This window comes from Rhineura floridana, chromosome 9 (genome assembly GCF_030035675.1).
Source record: "Rhineura floridana isolate rRhiFlo1 chromosome 9, rRhiFlo1.hap2, whole genome shotgun sequence".
NCBI classification, from domain to species: Eukaryota; Metazoa; Chordata; class Lepidosauria; order Squamata; family Rhineuridae; genus Rhineura; species Rhineura floridana.
The window spans coordinates 36,250,183-36,272,593 of NC_084488.1; the positions used below are offsets into that span (position 1 = coordinate 36,250,183).

At 40.8% G+C, this 22,411-nt stretch overlaps 1 protein-coding gene across 7 annotated transcripts in view; it reads right to left on the bottom strand.

The window, feature by feature from the left end:
- FGL1 (fibrinogen like 1) overlaps window positions 1-22,411 on the bottom strand; it is an 81,983-nt gene that overhangs the window by 19,381 nt on the left and 40,191 nt on the right. For 4 of the 7 annotated variants that reach the window (XM_061584364.1, XM_061584368.1, XM_061584366.1 and 1 more), the window contains one exon: window positions 5,958-6,141. In XM_061584364.1, the coding sequence (XP_061440348.1) occupies window positions 5,958-6,141 (184 nt within the window). The remainder of the gene's footprint in view (window positions 1-5,957; window positions 6,142-22,411) is intronic. The other 3 variants (XM_061584365.1, XM_061584370.1, XM_061584371.1) reach the window with 1 other exon arrangement.

The window sequence follows — 22,411 nt, forward strand, 5'->3', positions numbered from 1 at the left end:
TGTCCAGGACTATGAAAGACTGGCAAGAAATAGTATGAACAGCTTTCTCTGTTTGTCTATGACAGTAGAAATGGAAAGGGTGGTGAAAACACTTCCACTTCCGTAAAGAACAGAAGGTAAGTTTCTGTTGAGAGAATGGAGAGCAGAAGCAAAGGTCAAATTTAGCCCAGGTGACCTTTCTTAATAGACAAAAGCTGTTTTGGGATGCTTTTGTAACGGCAGATAGCATAGACTCTTTGACAAGCATGGAGGTGGTATGAAAATTATGGTATTAAGTTTTTTCACCTAACATAAAGCCATCAGATGCCCAGGCAAACAACAAAGGATGACTACTGCACCTTTGGTATTTAGAAATATTCTTGCTTATAGCCTTGGCTTCTAGTTATCTCCTGGCAATTTATCATGGCAAGAAGCAGGAGGATATGCCTGGTTTGCACATAATGCTAAGTCATGTTTGTTAAACTATAATTTATTATTATTATTATTATTATTATTATTATTATTATTATTATTATTATTAATAATAATAATAATAATAATAATAATAATAATAATAATAAATAAAATTTTATTTGTGAGTCGCCTATCCGGCCGAACTAACAGCCACTCTAGGCGACGTACAGTAACACAATAAAATACAATATATAGATCAAAACAATAATCAATAATTAATCTAAAACCAATTTTCCAATCAATAACATCATAAAAACTAATCCACCCCAGAAATCTTGTAGGCCTGCCTGAATAGCCAGGTCTTTAAGGCCCGGTGGAAGCCCATCAGGGAGGGGGCATGTCGAAGGTCAAAAGGAAGGGAATTCCAGAGGGTGGGGGCCACAATCGAAAATGCCCTCTCTCTGGTCCGTACCAACCTAGCTGTTTTGATTGGAGGGACCGAGAGGAGGTCTTCTGTGGCTGATCTCGTCAGGCGGCATAATTGGTGATGCTGGAGGTGCTCCTTCAGATAAACTGGGCCAAAACCATATAGGGAATCAGGTATGGGGAACCCTTGGCCCTCCAGATGTTGTTGGACTGCAACTCACATCAGCCCCAGCCAGCACAGCCAATGGTCATGGATGATGGTGTTGTAGTTTAGCAACATCTGGGGGTCCACAGGGTCCCTACCCCTATATTAAACAACAACAGTGTTATTTGAAAACCCTGCCCAGAGGTTTACCTTTGGTTTGTTTATTGCCAGCAAACCATGATCTGAAGCCGTGGTTTGTTGTTGGCTTACAAACCTTGGTTTGTTGGTCACCCTACCCCAGATACTCACTATGCTACAAAGGTATGAGGCAAGAACAGCTGAAAAACAACCCAAACTTTGCAGAAAAAGTTTCTTGTCTGTGAGACAACTCATGGTTTGTTAAAGGACTCCATGCCAACATTGTTCTACTTCTGCTGAAGGATACTGTGAGTTGTATTCAACTAAGTGTCACTCATAAGAGACTAACTGAAATGACTGAACCTAAGTTAGTCATCTCCATTAATTGGAATGGGTCTACTCTGAGTAGGACTAGCATTGAAAACCACCCACAATAATCTGCTAAGAGACTGCACTCAGCTGTATCTAACTTTCTTCTCAGTGAGGACCTAACAGATGTTACACTAAACACACAGTTAGTTCTGAAAATGGAAGGGGTGTTAAGCTCACCCCTTTCCTTCCATAATACCTAGCAGAATTTATTTGTGTCCTGAATTCATGCACTTTCCCACCCCAGTAGCAGCCAAAGATGTGGAGTGGTGGGGGCAGGGAAACACAAGATATTATAACATCAGGACACAGGTAAGGTCTACTAGATGCTAAAAAGAAAAGCTAGACATGTGACTGCCTTTTTTTGAAAAAGTCAGTTTAACATAATACCTTGTTTGGCCTATTATTATGGAGGCTAAGCTGCAATGGCACTCAGCTTCCCTAAGATGGTGTCTTACTCAGGGAAGCTATCCTGCAGCTCACTAGCCTAGGCAAAGAGCCAGAGCTACAATGCTATGAAAGGAGCTGCCTCACTGTGCTACTGCACCAGCATTGAGCAACTAGGGACTAATAGCTTTTATAGGGAGCCTGATGGCCCATATCCTCCTGGAACTGCTCAGGGTTAGAGACCAGAGCATGCACAGGAGTTGTTTTCTCTTCCTAAGTACGCTGGATTGGGGGTGCGTGGGGCGGGAATCTTGCTGCATTGGAAGACTTGACCTTCAGCCTGGGCCTTTTGGCACCACCATTCCTGAAGGTAATAAAGGAGCCAAGATGGGTCTGAGGCTGATGAAGCGGGTTCTAGTCAAGATGGGGATCCCAGCAAGAGGCAGTGGGGTCCCTCCTATTTAGAGTTTCTTTGGGGAAGTGTCATCAGCCTGTGCCTCAGGAGACAGGGAGGCTCCAGGGTCCCCATTTGGGCTAGAGGCTGCTACAGTCTAGGCCTAACTATTGGTTAAGATGCCAATTTGCAACTGATTTCAGCCAGCACTGTCTGAAAATGCCCTTAGGTAGCAACAGTCTTGTCACTTTCATTACCCAAACTACACTGCTTAAATGCAGAGCACAGAAAGGACAGAAAAGCCAAAAATGCTGTTGGACAGTTATTATTATCAACCAAGCTACGCATAAAGTTAAAAAATGCCAATAGATTCTTTCTGAATTGGATTCTTATAGCACAATTCTATGCATGTCTACTCAGATGTTAGTCCCCCTGAATTCAACCAGGCTTTCTCCCACGTAAGAGGGTACATGATTCAGTCAGAGTTATATTCCTACCTAGAAACCCAAACTAACAGTTGCTGTTTTGAATGGTCGTGTTCCATGCTGTGTCTTGGTTGAACTGTTTCAGGATAAACTCTTGGAAGATTTCAAGACAGTTTTATTGGTTAAATAAATACATGGAAAACAGATGGAAATTGGAGTTAACTAATTCCTGATTTTATATATATTTGCCCACAAACCCTTTTCCACTTTTTCTGCTGACTTAGTCTTTTCCTGGATGGGTTTATTGAAAGCATGCTATTTTTAAAAAATCTTTCACTCTTTATTTGCAGCCTTCCCAGTCAGATCCACCATTCACATTCAAGTCCAGCTCCCTCTCTAGCTTCCATTTTTGTATCAGCAACTTAAAAAGTAACTATTTATTTCTCAATGTGGGGATAACAGTATCAAGCCCCATCCATATTGCTAATGCTATGGCCTTTGTCGTATGCGTGGAGCTGGCTGCTGTGCCACCTATTGGTTTTTGGTACAAGCCTTGCCCGGGAACTGTGACATCACTCTGATAGAGAGGCCATGAGTTCTACGTTACAGTCCTCTATCTGAAGGGCTGGCAAAGGGCGGTCCAAGTCTGGTTTAAAGATAAAGAGCAATAAGAAGGGAGAGTAGGTTCTTTGAAGATGCCCATCAACAGTTGGCTCCTGGACAGCAGGTACAGAGGCCACCTGGTCACAGTCTTCTCAACTATGGCATTTCTCTTCAAATTACAGTAATTTCTGAATTTGCATCTATAATATTAATTAGCATATGCAAATGTCATGCAAAGCAGTGTTGCCTTTTCTCTCTCTTTTTGGTAAAGCATTCTCTCTTATTTTGTGATACATCAGTGGTCATCCCACACTCTTGATTGCTACCTAATGATGAAAGTGGGCACAGCACATTTACTCTCATGCTAATATTGTGTAATTCCTGCATTAAGCAAGAGGGTGGACTCAATGGCCTTATCAGCCCCTTCCAATTCTACGATTGTATGAGTCTATGATTTATATCCATGGAATGTTAGCAACTTTGGTAAAATTGTCACATATAATGAATGATGTGATAACAGCAATGATAGTAGCATGGACATTATTTTGTGATACATCAGTGGTCACCCCACACTCTTGATTGCTACTTAGTGATGAAAGTGGGCACAGCACATTTACTCTCATGCTAATATTGTGTAATTCCTGCATTGAGCAAGAGGGTTGGACTTGATGGCCTTATAGGCCCCTTCCAACTCTACTATTCTGTGATTCTATGACATATCTTTTGTCATTATCTGTTAGCCATGGGTGATATCCACAAGTCATAGAACAGATCTGTTGAAATCAACAGACAAGTTACTTAAGCATACTCATTTCAATGAGTCTACTCTAACTATGACTTAGACAGATATCATCCTAATTAGATGAAACCTTCTACATTTATAAGCAGTATATCTCTGACTCCCAGATGTTAAGAAGAACAGGGGACAGTTACAGATCATAAATAAATGCCCTGCTCATAACCTTCCCAGAATTATTTGGGTGGCCACTGTACAGAATGCTTCAATAGATGGATTTTTATGCTTGTGTCAAAATGGGAGAAATGTTGTTTCTCAGAGATGATTTCCTGAAAATGCCCCAAGCAGTGGTGTAGTGAAGTCCCCATAGCCACTCCCACAAAGGAGAGTCCAAAAATGCTAGCAGCTGTGTTGATCCTTTATATAAAATAATATACACTCTCCCAACAAGTTCAGTTTGCAATTTATTAGGATCAGCTGGCATAGAATAGTGAGCTGGCAAAGGGTGGTGTGAATAGTTAGCATGTTGGAATTTAGCTGGGGAGACCAGATCAGCCGCATCACATGACTGTAACTCTATGCATAGTTGTCTGGGAATAGGGATGGAAAGATCTGTACATTTTGGTTCTCTTATTTTCTCATTTTTCCAATCTTAAATACAGTTCTCCACATTTTTGCAGCAATCTGTGGATTCACCCCCAGCATTTTAGTATGAATTTCTCCTAATAAACACATTTTTGTAGGCAGTTCTAATATACACATAGTTGCAAGCCATTTCTCACCATAGAATGCATTTTTGTATGTTATTTTTGCCCAGTTATTCACTTTTATGCACACTTTACCCTAACATGCATTTTAAAAAAATTGGTAGGCAACTGCATTGCAAAATTCAAATAAGTGTGAATTTTGAAGGATAGCTGTTTTGGTTCTCATATTGTTTCGGAAAGTGCAAATTTGATAGATTTGGCATGAAATGTGAACTGAATCGAATTTCTTGCCCATCCGCATCTGAGAGTGAGTTTGCTTATTTCTGATTGCATAAGTTCAATTTGTAAATTACAGTGAACTTTAATAAAAGATCTTCAGACAGCTGAAATGCACCCTTTAACTTTTAATTAGAAATGTAAACAATCTTGTATTGAGGTGTTACCATTTAAACTGCTAATGTAAAGTAGGAACTTTATCAGTGAGAAGAGGTAGAAAACTACAGTTTGGCTTCATGTTTAAATTGACAAACCATAGTTTGTGATTGGCTGGCAAACTGAATAAGAGACTATGATTCAAAATGGGCTTGTAAAGTATGATTTGGTGCACAATGTCACCTCTGAACTGATAAACCACAGTTACAGCCAACAGATTACCTATTTATTGAGCATTCATCCTGATTTGCTTACCCAAAATTTACATGCAGGTTAGATTATATGTGGCATTTAGTGAGTGTTGGTTTCAATTTGTTTGCAGGGTGGTTATACAACAAGGAGTATTCATCTTGCATTTGCTTTTGGGGTGTTTACATGGTTTCCCATTAGTCATTTGTGCATCCCACAGTTTTCAAAACATTTTCCTGTCTCTTTCCTAACTGCTAAAAAGTCTTTTTAAAAAATGGATTTGTTGCATTAAGGTGACAGAACAATTTAATCCACATTAATTGCCCAAACCTAAAGTTCCAGCATGCACTTGAATCCCTCCCTCAAAATACTGACAGTGTGGAGCCACCCTTTGTCTGTATTTGTAGAGGCCGCAGCATTTATCAAACATGCTGCTGTGAAGAGGGAAAATTAAAGAAGGCAAGCAGCTCGAAACAGCAATTTGCCTGTTTAATTTTTGGAAGCTCAAACTATGGTTTGGGTTCTAACTATGGTAGCTGCATACCATGATTTGGCATGATGACTGAATGGAGCCTATTTGAAAAGCAGAGAGAGAGAGAGATTTAGTTCTAACCTTTATACTCTCTTTCTTCTCCCAGATCAATGACACTGTTTTCACTTCCTTTATCTCTGTTCTGTATGTCCTTCTCCATTAAGAGGTGCACGATTTTGGCTTGTTGCTGCTTCACACTGTGCTCCAGCAGTCTCACATGAGCCTGGAGTCGCAGTTGCTCTTGAAAACAACTCTCTAAAGTCTGCTGGAGCAGTTCATAGAAGAAAAAGAAGAAAGAAGAATAAATAGAATAAGCAATACTGCATTAGTATTAGGCCACTTCCAGATGTCCTGTTTATTGAGCAGTCATTCCGATTTGCATCAAATGTTATCCCAGTGCATTTTCCATCTTTCCTTATTGCAAATAGTCTGATTTTGAGGGGAAAGTGTGTTTGTTGCACAAGAGCTCCAAATCAACTTTAGCTGCACAATCTGAATTTGCCATTATGTGATTGAATCCCACCCAAATATAGCAGCACTTTGGAAGCACCCTTAGAGTACAGGTTCACCCATCAATCACAATAAAACCTATCACGTTCAGCTCCATGAGCCTGTTTGAAAAAAAGGAATATGGTATTCTCTCTTATTAGCAATATGCAAGGTTCATTACTAAACTGTTGTGATTAATCACTTAAAAGTGCTGATATTTTAAAAGCATAGCAGTTAATGAGCAAAGCCTCGTGAAACAGGCTCTTTTGGGTTCAAAAAGGTAACCCTGTTTGAGCAAGGAGTATTGACTCATACAAAGAAAACTCTGTGCATCTAAGATACACAAGTGCCTCACTGAAGATAATTCACCAGATCTGGTATTGCGTAAAAGCATCTGTTAACCCTGCCAGTATTAATAACTGATGGATTAATTTAAAAGTAATCTGAGTGCTTGCCTCATTCTATTATACCAAATGAAGACAGCAACAAGTGACTCACACTTTCTTTAATACCCATGCTTATTATATGCTGCTGTTTTTGTTCTTTCCTCCAATTTCTAATTATCTATTGGGTTTAAAACAAACAAATATTATTTATCTATCATTGTGCCAGTTCCATAAAATCCATTAACACGTAGGTCTGTTTACTGTTCTCTTTTCTTTGATGTGACAACACTAGGAATTATTACAATTCTGCAGTAAAATTTTGTTGGTTAAAACATATGAAATCCCCCCTCCTCCAATTTAATTACATTTTGGCTTGACTTAAAAGCAGGAATTCATTACCACAGCCAGGAAACATATACACAATCTGGATCACAATTATATACTGTTGCTTGTGGTAAAACAGAAGACTGTTGCACAGGTCTATACTTTTTTGGAGTCCCCCTTTTTGACTCCAAAAGATGTTATTCACTTTTGTTGACTAATAGCAGGAAATTAATTAGATTGGAATGCAGGAGGATGGGAATGGGGGGTAGGTCTGAAACTTCTTCATGGAAGAAAAATTCAAAATGGAATATTATTTTTAGACTAGATCCCTCTCGCCTCCAGTATTCATTTCTAGGTTGCTTTAAATAAGCATTTGTTGCTTGATGCTTGTTGACTCTGGAGTGATCTTGATTGCATGCCTGCCTTTTAAATATTTGTGTTGTGTCTCAGATGTTTGTTTTTTGTTTAATTCCTACCCTTGAGTGCAATCCAATATATGGCAATGGAGAACAGCCTGGAAAACATGCGGCAGGATTAGGCAGCTTGTCAGGAAACTATTCCAGGGGGACAGGCTCAGTGCCAGTCCAGAGCAGTTTTGGTAATGTTCTAACAATTCATTCAGAAGGGAACTTTCCTGCCAGCTGGGTGATGCTGTTTCAGTGTAAAGAATGGGGTCCCTCTGGGTAGGCTGAGATGTTGCACCCTTCCTATATTCATAGCCATATTATATATTGGGACTCTCAAGTTAATTAAAGGATTTTTAGTAATTAATTATCTACATTTTAACTGGTTAATTAAGTATCTGATTCAGTTAAAATAGAATTGGATGTTCCTAAAGACACCTATAATAATAGCCCTTTTTCAAATATTTATGGAACTGAAAATAACTTCCTAATATGTTCCTATTCTAAATACTGTACAAAATATTCCTAATATTATTCATAAGCTTTTGTTTAATCAAGTTATCATCCATTGCTAGATGGAAAGATAATAGTTTCTTATATATGTTGCAACCTTGTTCCAATGATTCCAACGGAATCAAAATTGTTCAGCCAAGGTGAAGAAGTGCACCCTTAACTTGTCTCAGTGCACCAATTAAAATTGCTTTCACTGTTTAAAATTGTCCTCTACCTATTAATTAACTAAAGCTTGAATAGACTAATCTACTGATTCAGCTGCTTTGAGGTTGCACTCCTTTATTATACACGTTATGATAAGGACAATGAGAAAATGTATTATCTCTATTATATACAGATAGGACTGACATGTGAAGGAAATTAGCAAATGTATTTATTTAATCTGTTAGTCACTTTTCTTCACAAAAGTGAACCCAACGTGACTTACAATCAATAAACTACCTGGATAAATTCCTATAAGACTTAATTTCTACCTAGAAGGTGGTGGACAAGTTACCTCAACTGGAAGTTGCTCAGGGCCCCTCCAGGTGTCCTTTTTGTTGTGCATACATGATAATTCATGCTCATGGTGCTATCAGGATGGTCACATACGATCCCATTTTCAATACTATTTGCAGCTGCAAAGGTTTTGGGGCTTTTATTTTTTTTTTCATTTCCAATCAGTTGACATCCTGTAACCTCCTGTTGAAATGCAGTAACTTTTCATACCACAAATGTTCTGGGTTTTGTTTTGTTTTATCCAGCTTTTGTTTCACAAGAGCCCTTCTGGACAGAATAATGTGGTAGCATTGGAGAAGCACAGCAAGACAATCAATAAAGCAAAATGAACCCACCACTAACACACTACTGTTGTGTCAAGAACATGTTGCAGAATATGCCCATTACAAAATACCAATCTGGAGGAACTTGCATGGATTCAAGATCCATAGGAAGCTGCCTTATACTAAGCCAGACCATTGGTCCATCTAGCTCAGTATTGTTTTTCAGCTTTAGGGCTATGTTCCCTTCTGGGCAACCTTCTGGGGAAGGCAGAGGCAAAGGTAGAGGGAGCAACAAATGTAAACGTTACCTTTGGACAGTAGGCTAATCTTTACCCACTAGGGTTGTCAGTTCTCCGGTTTTTGCCCGGATGCTCTGGTTTTGGGGGGTCCTGTCTGGGTCTCCAGGTGAGTCACCTTAATCTCCAAACCCGTAGCTTTCATTTTTTAAAAAATTAAGTTTCTAGGTGGTCTGGTTCAAAAATTATAAACCAAAATGTCAACCCCCCCAACTTCTGTTAGAACCAGCTGCTCTAATCCCTGCCCTTTCAGGTTTTTAGCCAGTCAATGAAGTCAGGGTTATGATTGACAAGATTTCTTGACCCCCACCCCCCGGCAATACCTAAATCCCATTTCAAGTTTTGAGATCAGTTTCCTTTTCCTGCTTGTCTCACATCAGCAGCATAAAGAGTACTTTCTCTGTACAGGATTGGGACTTGCTTCTGAATAAACATGCATAGGATTGCACTACAACAGAAGATCACAGCAGGATCTTGGTGAGCATATACAGTAAAAAATTTTAGTTATAATTATTATAAAAGTTTGTATGCAGGTTTTTTCAATTACTTGCAAAAATGGCATATTATACATTTTATCTTTCAAATAATTTTTGAACAGAAATTTTAAAAAGTATACATGCTGCGGTGTTATCCTTTTCCAATTAAGGAGTCAAACAAGTTTAAATTTTACTAGACTGTTGAAGAGGGCAGTTTATTTCTCTTATTCACAACCTGTTTTGAAAACCTTCCCAATGTGAAGCTTTTCTGGGAGTAAATCTGCAATGCTAATTCCACATACCTGGGAGTTAACCCCATTGAATTCAGTAAGACTGAGTAGGCATGGTTAGTATTGTGCTGAAAATCAGTGGGACTTCTAAGTGAACATAGAAAAGGATATATTTTTACATCTCCAGTGTGTGTGTGTATGGAATATTTCCAACAACCCTGTGAGGTAGGGTTGGGAAGCAAAGCAACTCACAAGAAATAAAGCCGTTTAAAATCAAATAACCACAAAACAAGTATAAAACAGTTGCAAAACAGCTTAAAGTGGCATGATTCTGAATTTTTGATGGGGTGAGTGAAGTTCCTTTTCACTAAATTTTAGTCCTATGCATGCTTCCCTATTTGAGTAAGCCCCATTGAATACATTGGGACTTGCTTCTGAGTAAACATGCATAGATTGCACTATAAAATGCAAGTAATAAACATCTATGATATTCATGCTTATATAAATATTTCTTCATACTATGTCTTGATATGTATCTGATTTCACACTATGGTTGTAAATTATTATTTACAAATTATTATTTCCTCTACATTTGTTGTTGTTTTCACCCTGAGGGGCAGATTAGGCTGAGAGATGGTGCATAGCCCATCGTCACCCAGTAAATTTTGTAGCTTATTTCCATTTTAAAATTGAATTAAAATGATTTATATGCAAGCAAAGTTGTGAAGTAATGCAGATCCACATTATACATTATACATCCAACTCGCATGACTTCCCCCAAACAATCCTGGAAAGTGTAGTTTCGCCCTCACAGTTATAGTTCCCACCACTCTTAACAAACTACAGTCCCCATGATTTTGTGTTGGGATTCATGTGCTTCAAATGTGTGTTGAATGTACTTTAAATGCATGGTGTGGATCTGCCCTAATATGCTGTGCATTCAATAGAGAATTGAAAGGAACAATTTTAAAAGATACTTTTTTAAACAGGGCTGTAGCTCAGTGGTAGGGCACTTCCATTGTATGCAAAGTTCCAAAATTCGATCTCTGGAAGAGCCTATTGCCTGGAATACTGGAGAGCAAATGCTAGTCCATGTCATGAGAACTGAGCTAGATGGCATCAAATGGCCTAACTCGGTATAAGACAGATTCCTTTGTGCTTAAAAGAGAAAGAGACCCAAGAGGCACAGTGAATCCAAAATTTATTATACAGCAACAAGAATGGCTGTATACTATAGTCAGCAGTTACCAAATTCTTCCAAGCTCCACAGGAAGTGGATTGGACTGTGAAAGACCAACCCAAATTGTGTTTGCATTTTGACAAATTTGTAGGGCAGTACAATATCTCAGACAGGAGGTCAGGTCTCCTGCTCCCCTGGTGCATTCACTATAGCTGCCCAATTTCCCTGCTTCTTAAAGTTTGATAGAAATATCTGTTGGCTATAGGTATGTTCCAAACCGCAAGGTTTTTTTGCCTATTAGTGAATTTATGTATTTTATATACAACATTTATATACTGCTTTATTGTAAAAAAAAAAACCCAAAAGCAATTTATAGAAGGAATTAAAACAATAAAATTCTTGGCACAAACAGTGAAAGACAGGTATTTAAAAACATTCAAAATAATAAAACCAACAATGAGTTAAAAACAGATAAAAAACATAATAGCTTCTACATGCCTGGGTAGGCTTGCCTAAACAAAAATGTTTTTAGCAGGTGCCAAAATGAGTACAATGAAGGCTCCTGCCTAATGGAAATAGGCAGGGAGTTCCCAAGTGTAGGTGCTGCCACACTAAAGGATCATTTTCTTATAAGAGCAGAACGAGTACTATGTAGAACCTGTAATGTGGAAAGCACAACTTGAACTTGGCATGGTAGCAAATCGGCAACCAGTGCAGATTTCAGAGCAGAAGTATTATGTGCTTATAGGGTCTCACTTATGTCAGCAATTATGCCTCAGCATTCTGCACTAACTGCAGACCCCAGGTCAGGTTGTGCTGCATGGAGATTTCTGTGACCTTGCTGACTGGCTGCCAGGATTTTTTTAGTTTGGTTAGGAACCCTGACTGGTTGTGGGATGCTGCGTTTTCTGTCTTACTCATAGGGATCTTGTTGTGGTTGGTATGGTATTGCATTTAGGAAATCATCACTGTGTTTTTCTTTGTCTATTTGCATTTCATTTTACCTCTGACCTTACTCCCTTACATCCATAGAAGCAACAACTGGTTCCATGTGGTCAGCTCAACCCCCTTAAACCCACTGATGATGCATCTTGTTGTTTCTTGCTCAATAGTGGTAAAAGAGAATTCACATACTGAGAAGCGTGGCTTCAATTGCTATTGTTCCCAAGCTATTGCCTGTGAAGGTAGACCAAACCAGGTGTGCTTTCTGTTTGTAGTTATTACTCACTGGAATTGGGCTGGGTGTCAAAGTGAGTTTATAGCAGCCCACAGAGTAGGTAGGAAAGAGTGGAGAATCTTCTTAACTCTTACTCATTTCTCAAACCTCTCTCTGCAGTGAAGGGTCAAGTCTGTCAAGACGTTTGGAGCAGCTAAGTTAAAAGGCAGGCAGCGCATTCCCGGCAGGGAGGTGCCAACCCTGCCTTTATATGAATACCATTGCAGAGGATCCCTAGTCAAGCCTCACCAACAGCACAATCCTAACAATATCTACTCAGAAGTGAGTCCTGTTGAGTTCTATTGGGTTAGTCCCTTCGTGTGTTTAGAACTGCAGCATTCAGTGGCATCCATCTTTACTCCTGAGTGCTTCCATCTAACAACTTCACAACACTAGGCTCCTTTCTTCCTACAATGGCCTTCTGGTGACTGAGGGCACTTAAACCCTTCCTGCCAGAAGCAAGTAGGCTAGATTAAATGTTCCTTACCCAGGCTTCCTAAGCAGGTGAGAAGGAATGATCCCATCACTTCAGCTGGACCTGGAAACACACTCATTTAGCTAAGATTTCTATCTTAATTTCCAGTCAGAGAATGATTTTTTGTTTGAGTGATAAGCTCCAAGCAACTGTGGTTGATGCTTAATGTACCATTCTTAATGACATCGCTAGTCATCACCTCATTTCATTTCATTTCATTTTATTAAATTTATATACCGCCCATAGCTGAAGCTCCCTGGGTGGTTCACAACAATCAGCATAAAATACAATGAAACATCACTAGGGCACACCCCCATGACATCACTAGGGCCCACCCCTGAAATCTCAGGGTTTGGGATGCTTCTGACCTGGCAACCCTATTACCCACACTTGTACACCCCCACTAGTCTTCTTCCTGGCAGCCAAATAGCATTATCAGGATCCAAAGAAACATTCCAAGAAGGCAAAAACACTCAAGGAAGGTGCAAAGCAGGGCCAGTAAAGGGTGTAGCCTGGGAAAGGAGAATGGCTGGAGTGTCCAGGCAGGGCCGGCTCCAAGCATGCCAGGGCCCTTGGACACCAGCCTGCCCCGGGTCCCTCCACTCCCCTTCTGTGCAGGACAGGAGCTTCTGAGCCGCCCGCCATCCCCCAGCTTCACCTTCCTTTCTCTGCTGTTTTTTACGGGTGCACGCACTGTGTGCACTGCGCACGCAGTGTTGCCATCAATCAAGATGGTGGCCAAGGTTTCCATAAGGGGCTGAATCCTCTGCCGCAATCTTGGTTGATGGCACACATGCACGCACGCACATTACTGCCATCAAACAAGATGGCAGCAGAGGCTTCAGCCCCTTACGGAAACCTACACTGCCATCTTGATTGATGGCAACCCTGCACACACTGCAAAAAACAGCAGAGAGAAAGGTAGATGAAGCGGGGGGATGGCGGGCAGCTCGGAAGCTCCTCCTGTCCTGCGATCTGCGGCTCCTGCAGCAGATCGCGCAAGGGGAGTGGAGGGGGCCCTCGGGCCAGTGCCCCACCTGGCCACCTTTTAGAACCGGCCCTGTCTCCAGGATCAGATAGAGAGGCTTCCAGACCCACATTTGGCCCCTGGGCCTGAGGTTCCCCATCCCTGGTCTGCACTGTCTGGCAGTGGCTCTTCAGGGTTTAAAGCAGGAGTTTCCCAGCCCTACCTGGAGATGGCAGGAATTGAACATGGGACCTTATGCACGCAAACCCAATGCTCTACCACTGACCTATGGGCCTTCTACACAGAGTGAGTAGGCCTAGGTCAACAGTAGTATCTGCAAAACACAGAACTGAGGGTGATTTTTTTTAAAGTGCTAATATCATTTATGAAGGGAACACAGATGCACAAAATAAAATACAGTAATGGCTTTTCACTTTAAATTAAATGTAAATGGAGGCTAGGAAAACCTTCAGCCCCAGTTGTGTGCATTTTAAAAGAAAAAGCGGCCATCAATACAGTTGTGTGTGGCATTCATTTCAATGGCTATCTTGAGTACGTCAGTGGAAAGGTGGTATTCAAATAATGCATAATGATGCAAAGTGTGCATTATTCACAGTGTTTGCTGACCAGGGGTCTAGTGTAGTAACCAGAAAAGAGAACGTTTGATATTCCCCACATCAGATCTTAAGTCTATTTGATGTAATAGATGTTAGCTGATATGTGGTTACTTAGATGATCTTTTCTCTTAAGCTTTACTCAGGAGAATTTAGAAAACTATGCGGTAATACTCATGCTCCCTCTTCTGGCTTTGTAGCTGCAAAACACCCGAGCAAGGAATCAAAGTCTCAGCAGCCACTTTCCATAAGGGTGCCATACTTCTTCTGGACATTCCTCTAACTTTAGGCCAGTTTTCACACTCTGCTTTGTCAGACACCTGTGAAGGTTCCTCCAGACTATTTGTTTGTGTGAGTGTATTTTGCAACATATAATTGACGCAATCATGGATTAGTGGTGGATTTATACTGGACCATCTTCACATCATTTGGTTTTTTCAGTTGTTTTGCAATGCTTCCCCTATGCTACCGCATTATTGCCATCTGGATGGGCACTCTTGCACTATAGTGGGACAAAAACAAAACCCTGGTATGTTTGTGGCATGGAAAGTAACAGGATTTCAGCAGGAAGCTGTGGCACATACATTGATTGGAAACAAAGCGGTGTATTTGCCTTGAAACTTCTGCAGGCACAAACAATATTGTAAGTGGGATTGTGTATAACCATCCCAATACCATCCTGAGCATAAAGCATTATGAAAGCACAATAAAAAGGAGTGTAGGGACCCTAAGTCAAACTAAATGTAATGGTGAGAGATGCTTTTATTTCATTGCATGTCTGCCCCATTCATATCTAAAGCAAGGAATGGGATGTCTAATTTTTATATCAGAGGCCTCACATATGAAGGTGGCTGAACTAACACACACACATGTCCCTGTTACGCAATGCCCCCCACTTGTGCATTATGCATAAATGGGGCAGACCTGCAAACACAAATATGGCTACCAATGACACATCTCATTTGCCCATACGCTGTTTTAAAGGAGATAGCCAACTTGGTGCCCTCCACATGTTGCTGGAGTCCAGTTCCCATCAGCCCCAGCCAGCCTGTCCAATGGTCAGGGAAGATGGAAGCTGAAGTCCAGCAACGTCTGCAGAATACTATGTTGGCTAGTTGTTTTCAAAAGGATACATTTAAAAATTTAAGAATGCAAACCGGAAACAATATTATTGTTATTGCTACTACCACCTGCCACAAGGTCACAACAATGTAAAACACAACATTAAAACAGTTTAAAACAAATTACAATCACAACTAGTGTGGGTCCTGAAATTATTTCTCTCAAGTGTCAAAAACCAGGGTGAAGAGGTGTGTCTGTAAGTAAGGAGCAGAACAAGGCCTGCTCATATAGATTCAAAGTTCTTATTCCAGAAACAGAGCTTATTTTAAGTACATGCTTGAGATTGTTCTCTTTTTTCATCTCTCATAATATCATGGAAGTACAATATCACAGCACAGGCATCCCCACCCTACCCCCCATAAGCAAAAACATCTAGAGAGCTGGGATGAAAAACAACCAAGAGTCTAGTAGCACTTTAAAGGCAAACAAATATATCTGCATAAGCTTCCATGGACTAGCGTCCATGATCCTCACATATAGTAGGAGGCTGCATGAAACTGCACATCAAGATACCTGCTTGTTCCCCAGGGGCAAAGATTATTGCAATGTGAAGCCTTCACCACCCCATTGCCAGAGTACAGAAGTAGCTCCCCCCCCCATTTCAGATGTCTGAAAAACACTGGTGCCATTGATGTTTACTAATGGTCACTGAGCACACAAAGTTGATCAGGCAGCCCTAGAAGTGCTCTTGAGAAATGATCACATTCACATATGAGCTGAAACATGGGACACTTTGCCTTGACTGAACCACACTCCTGTTGGAGATCAATATGTAACAGGTCCGTTTGAGGTTACTATGTAACCTCCTTTGTAGCAAAGCAATTTATCTCTTGTTCATGAAGAGAATCCTGTTAGGTAGTACTAGCACTAGTTTATAGTTTGATAAACTGGGACTTGTGCCATTGCTTCTAGAGATGCCAGAAAGCCAAGGAAGTTAATTTGTGTTCCACAACTAATGACCCAAGGCTGTTACCAGGGCTGGCCCTATCACTGTTATTATCATCAATCTAATTTTAATACCCCCCTTTCTCGTATGGGAGCCCAGGATGCTGAACAGCATAAAAATACAATCTGTATTCTATACAATAAAAATAATTTAAAAATACATCTTTAAAAACTAAATACAAGTAATGTCAGTTACTGAGCGCAGATCCACACCATAAATTTAAAGCATATCCAACATGCATTTAATTCACATTATTTCCCCCAAATATTCATAGGAACTGCTGTTTCCCTCTCAACAGAGCTACAAATTCCCAGCAACCTTAGCAAACTACAGTTGCCATTATTTTTGGGGAGATATCATGTGCTTTAAATATGTGTTGGATCAAGGATGTGCTTTAATATATGGTGTGGATCTGCCCTGAGATTGCAAAATACACCCATGTCCCAAAGACCCAGACCAAATATGTATCTAGTCTGCATCTAAATGCTAACAAGGTAGGAAACATGTGCATGGCACCTCCTGGGAGCGATTTCCGCAAAGAGGGCACTGCCACTGTGAAGGCCCTGTCCTAAGTCACTTCACAATGGGTCACATTCATTGGTGGCACCACCAACAGGGCCTCCTCCAGAGATCTCGAAGAACAGGGTTACATAGTATTGGGGAAGGTGATCCTGTAAGTAGCTGAGCCTCAACCATTTAGGGCTTTGTATACTAGCATCAAAACCTTGTATTGGGATCATTAGTACAGCCAGCCAGTGCAGTATTTTAAGGGCAGGTGATATATTGTCCCATCTTGCTGCTCCACTTCAGCCTTCCTTTTTAGGTAGGGCAGCCACATTTCTAGGTGGGGCATGGGGAGAGGCACATAATGCCAGCCAATCCCCCCCACCAATGGTGGAGAGGATGTGAGAGCCAGACCAAGGGAAGGGAAAGGCAGTGAACTTCTCCTGGATCCTCCTCCATACAGAAAATGTGTTAACTTACACAATGGGCTATGCAAAAGTCAACTTAACAGAAAAATTAGTATGAACACCAGGAATTAAATGATTAGTATATTTTTTTGTTTCATAAGAAAAAGGGTCTGAAGGATACAGTGAACAAGGGGACACCAAAAGATATAAAACAAACAAAATAGTTTATGCTGTTACTAAGAAGTTAAAAACTAGTGCAGAGCTTCTTTTCTCAAAAATTCAGTTTTAATCTTGTATCATGACAACACCAATGCAACAAAACAAAACAAGATGAGGTTTGAAAACAGAATAAGAGTACATTACAATGCAACCATAGTCAAGCATTTAGGGAGAGTGGTGCTAAAAAAATATGAAAAACTTTCTTGTTGAAGTCGAGATCTAGTCCTTAACTTTGTAAAATATTTACCGCACAACAGACTTTTTATATAAAGGACTAACTAAGCCACTGGAAACTAAGTGTGGAAAGAAACTGGAATTTTTTTTCTGGTTGCTGTGCTGATTTTTCTGCCCAGAAACCATGAAAAGGCCTCATGCTGAGCTCCACACATTGTGGAAATTAGAAATTAGGCCTGAGTTACAGCCTTACTGGCCAGCCAGCTAGCTAACTGTAGTGTGCACAGCCGTGTTTCTAACTGTAGTGTGCACAGCAGTGTTTCTAACTGTTGTATGCATAGCAGTGTTTCTATTTCTCTAGGGCAGCTGTCATTCTTTAATTGGAGGTTGTCTTATCAGAAATTAAAAACACAATTCCCCCCCCAAACAATCTGGGGGGAGCACAGCTCAGGCGTGTGTGTGCACCAATTTGCCCCACCCTGACTACAGGGCTGCTTCACTTAACAGCCTGGCAGCAGCATTCTGCACCAGCTGCAGCTTCTGGGCCATGTTCAAGAGTATCCCCACATAAAGTGCATTGCAGTAGTCATATTATGAGGTTACTAGAACATGGCCTACTGTGGCCAGACTATGGTGTAAGAACAGCCATAACAGGCTATTTTCAAGGAACAGCCATAACGTGCAAACCAGTAGTACCCCTAAGCAATGTACCCGCTTCTTCATGGGGAATGCAAATCCACCCAGAACAGATACTCTCCCTAATTCCCAGACATGAGAATCACCTATGGACAGTATCTCTGTCCTATCAGAATTCAGTTTCAATTTATTCACCACCCGTCCAGCTCATTACTGCCTCCAGACACTGGTCCAGCACCAGCACAGCATCTCCCGATTCAGATGGAATGGAGAGAGATGAGTGTCGTCAGCATACTAATGGCATCATGCTTGAAATCCTTAGATGACAGCTCCCAACAACTTCATATAGATATTAAACAGAATGGGAGATGGAATATTTATTTTTTATTATTATTATTAATTAGATTTTTATACAGCCCCATAGCCGAAGCTCTCTGGGCAGTGCACAACATATAAACATCCAATACAATTAAAACATTATTAAACAACTAAAAATGAAATGAAATACCAAAAACCAAAACATAACTAAACACATAAACAAATACAAAACTTCGTACTAAAATATAAACTGTTAAAAAAGTATTAAACTGATTAATATATTAAGATGTTAAAATGTTGTATATTAAATGTAAAATATTAAACTGTTAGCATGTTAAGATGTTAAAATGTTAAAATGCCTGGGAGAAGAGGAAGGTTTTTACCTGATGCCGAAAGGATAGTAACGTTGGCGCCAGGCGTACCTCATCAGGGAGCGAATTCCATAGTTCGGGGGCCACCACTGAGAAGGCCCTTTTTCTCGTTGTTACCTTCCGGGCTTCTCTCTGAGTCGGCACCCGGAGGAGGGCCTTAGATGTTGATCGCAGTGTACGGGTAGGTTTGTATCGGGAGATGCGTTCCAACAGATATTGTGGTTCCAGGCCGTGTAAGGCTTTATAGGTTAAAACCAGCACCTTGAATCGAGCCCGGAAGCATATAGGCAGCCAGTGCAAGCGGGCCAGAATTGGTGTTATATGATCGGACCTCCGAGTCCCTGTCAACATTCTGGCCGCTGCATTTTGCACGAGCTGCAGCTTCCGAACCCTCTTCAAAGGCAGCCCCACGTAGAGTGCATTGCAGTAGTCTAATCTAGAGGTTACCAGTGCATGGACAACTAAAGCAAGGTTGGCCCTGTCCAGATAGGGGCGTAGTTGGGCCACCAACCGAAGTTGATAGAAAGCACTCTGTGCCACCGAGGCTACCTGTGCCTCTAATGACAAGGATGGTTCTAAAAGAACTCCCAAACACTTGCAGACCCTCAGCAATCAACACAAATGCTGTGGGCCCAAACAGCAGTCCCTGATGCTACTGTCTGGTAAAAATCCTGAAGGTAGGAGCAGCACCACTGCCTGGAACTCCCACCTCACCCCACCCCCCATGACACTCCAGGAGGATATTAGACAACCACCTTAGGCAGCAAAATCGGGGGGGGAGGAGGTAGCAGCAGTGAGGTGTTAAAGAACAGAGTTGTGTGTGCTAGATGATGTGCCCCCTGCACCTCCTGAAGTTGCCTGCCACCTTCAGGTACAGAGGAAAATGTTGACCCATCACCAGTGCTGAAGTAAGATTCAGTACCACCAGTCCAGTTGGTTTCAGATTGGAGGGAGGTACCATCTTGTCTTTTGCTTCAGGCAGCAAAAACTGTGCAAATTTACCATGTCTCAACTCTCCAAGCATTTGGGAGGGGATGGATCAAACAATTCATGTGAATACATCAGATCAGAGATACTAACCAGCCTCCTTCCCTCCCACTGATTTTCCAACAAGTCATTTAAGGGCAATGAAAAGTGTTTTGTTTTGAGAATGCCAGAATTACTCCCTCTGGGGAAAAGTCATAAGGGCGGTCTTCAAAATGTTAACAAAAACCAGCCGCTAAACTGGGACATTACAGAAAAGGAAAAAGAGAAATTTGTAAACGCACAGATGTCATGGGATGAGGAACTGTTTGCTCTTGCCTTTTAAAGCCGTTTGAAAGAACAGAGTGAAAAATATAAGATAATCATTGGGGAGAAATGCTATTTAGACTATGGCTATGCCATTAATTGGAAACAGATTAAGTGTAACTGACTCTGCCTACTTTATTGACTACATTTGAAAAAATATTTTTCAATCTCAATTAAACAGCTGCAGTCAAATCCTGTAGTCTGGACACGCAATCAGGTTTATTCGAGCTGTTGCCATTAATGAATGCATCCAACCCCTTTTTATTGTATAGCTTTGTGTGGTCAATTACAAGCTAACACATCTGATATATTATCTTGAGGAAGGACTATGTCAAGTTAAAAGAGCTAGCCATGAAAGCACCCACATTGCTCGTTTCCATTGTGTGAGTTATGTGCCTTCAAGTTGATTACAACTTATGGCAACCCTGTGAATCAGCAACCTCCAGTAGCATATAGAATCATAGAATAGTAGAGTTGGAAGGGGCCTATAAGGGCATCAAGTCCAACCCACTGCTCAATGCAGGAATCCAAATCAAACCTTTCCTGACAGATGACTGTCCAGCTGCCTCTTATATATCTCCAGTGTTGGAGAGCCCGCTATCTCTCTAGGTAATTGGTTCCATTGTCATATGGCTCTAACAGTTAGGAAGTTTTTCCTGATGTCCAGTCGAAATCTGGCTTCCTGCAACTTGAGCCCATTGTTCCGTGTCCTGCACTCTAGGACGATTGAGAAGAGATCCCGGCCCTCCTCTGTGTGACAGCCTTTCACGTACTTGAAGAGTGCTATCATATCTCCCCTCAGTCTTCTCCAGGCTAAACATGCCCAGTTCTTTCAGTCTCTCCTCATAGGGCTTTGTTTCCAGTCCCCTGTTCATCCTTGTTGCCCTCCTCTGAACCTGTTCCAGTTTGTCTGCATCCTTCTTGAAGTGCGGAGACCAGAACTGGATGCAGTACTCAAGATGAGGCCTAACCAGTGCTGAATAGAGGGGAACTAATACTTCACGCGATTTGTAAACCACCCTGTTCAGATCTTGTAAATTCAGGTCTGTAGCTTCCTTCATGGAATCATTCCATGTCTTGTTTGGTCTTCCTCTTTTTCTACTCCCTTCTGTTTTTCCCAGCATTATTTTCTTTTCTAGTAAATCATGTCATTATGTGTCTAAAATACGATAACATCAGTTTCATCATATTAGCTTGTAGTGATAGCTCTGGTTTAATTTGTTGTAACACCCAATTCTTTGTCTTTTTCACAGTCCATCGTATGTGCAAAACTCTCCTCCAACACCACATTTCAAATGAGTTGATTTTCCTCTTATCCACTTTTTTCACTGTCCAACTTTTATATCCATACATAAAGATCGGGAATACCATGGTCTGAATGATCCTGATGTTGGTGTTCAGTGATACATCTTTGCATTTGAGGACCTTTTCTAGTTCTCTCATAGCTGCCCTCCCTAGTCCTAGCCTTTTTCTGATTACTTGACTATTGTCTCCATTTTGGTTAATGACTGCACCCTGGTATTGATAATCTTTGACAAGTTCAATAGTGAATGCACCAGGAGAGCAGGAGACCTGGCCTCCTCTCTGAGATATTGGACTGCTCTACAAATCTGTAAAAATGCAAACACAATTTCGCTTGGTCTTTCACAGTGAGTGGTGGCAACAACTGCAAACAGCCAAAATAATAGAAACAAGACATGGGCTGTATTGATTTTGTTTTAGCAGGGAGGAAGCAATATTAAGATAACAATATTTGCTACATCACTTCTCACTATTAAAGCAATCCCATTTCTTCTTGATTTCTCATTTCCTGCATAAAATATTTTGTAGTTGCCTGATTAAAAATGTCCCATTCCCATCCATTTTAATTCACCCATGCCTAGTATTGTAATGTTGATACATTCCATTTCTTGCTTGACAATTTCTAACTTTTCCTGGTTCATGCTTCTCACATTCCATGTTCCTATTGTGTGTGTCGTATAAGTGCAGACTCTTCTTTCGCATCTGTTTTACACTAAAACATACACTAAAAAAACTCCAAAAACAATTGTGGAATAATGCCACTGACTATTCTGCAGAATAGTCTCTAGTGGACATTGGGAGTGTCTCAGTTTACACAAGATAAAACAGTGGAAGGTGAAATATATACTAGCAAATTTCTAGGTGTGCTCTATGTTTTTAATTGACCATGGCCACTTTTCCTTAAATGAAGTGGTT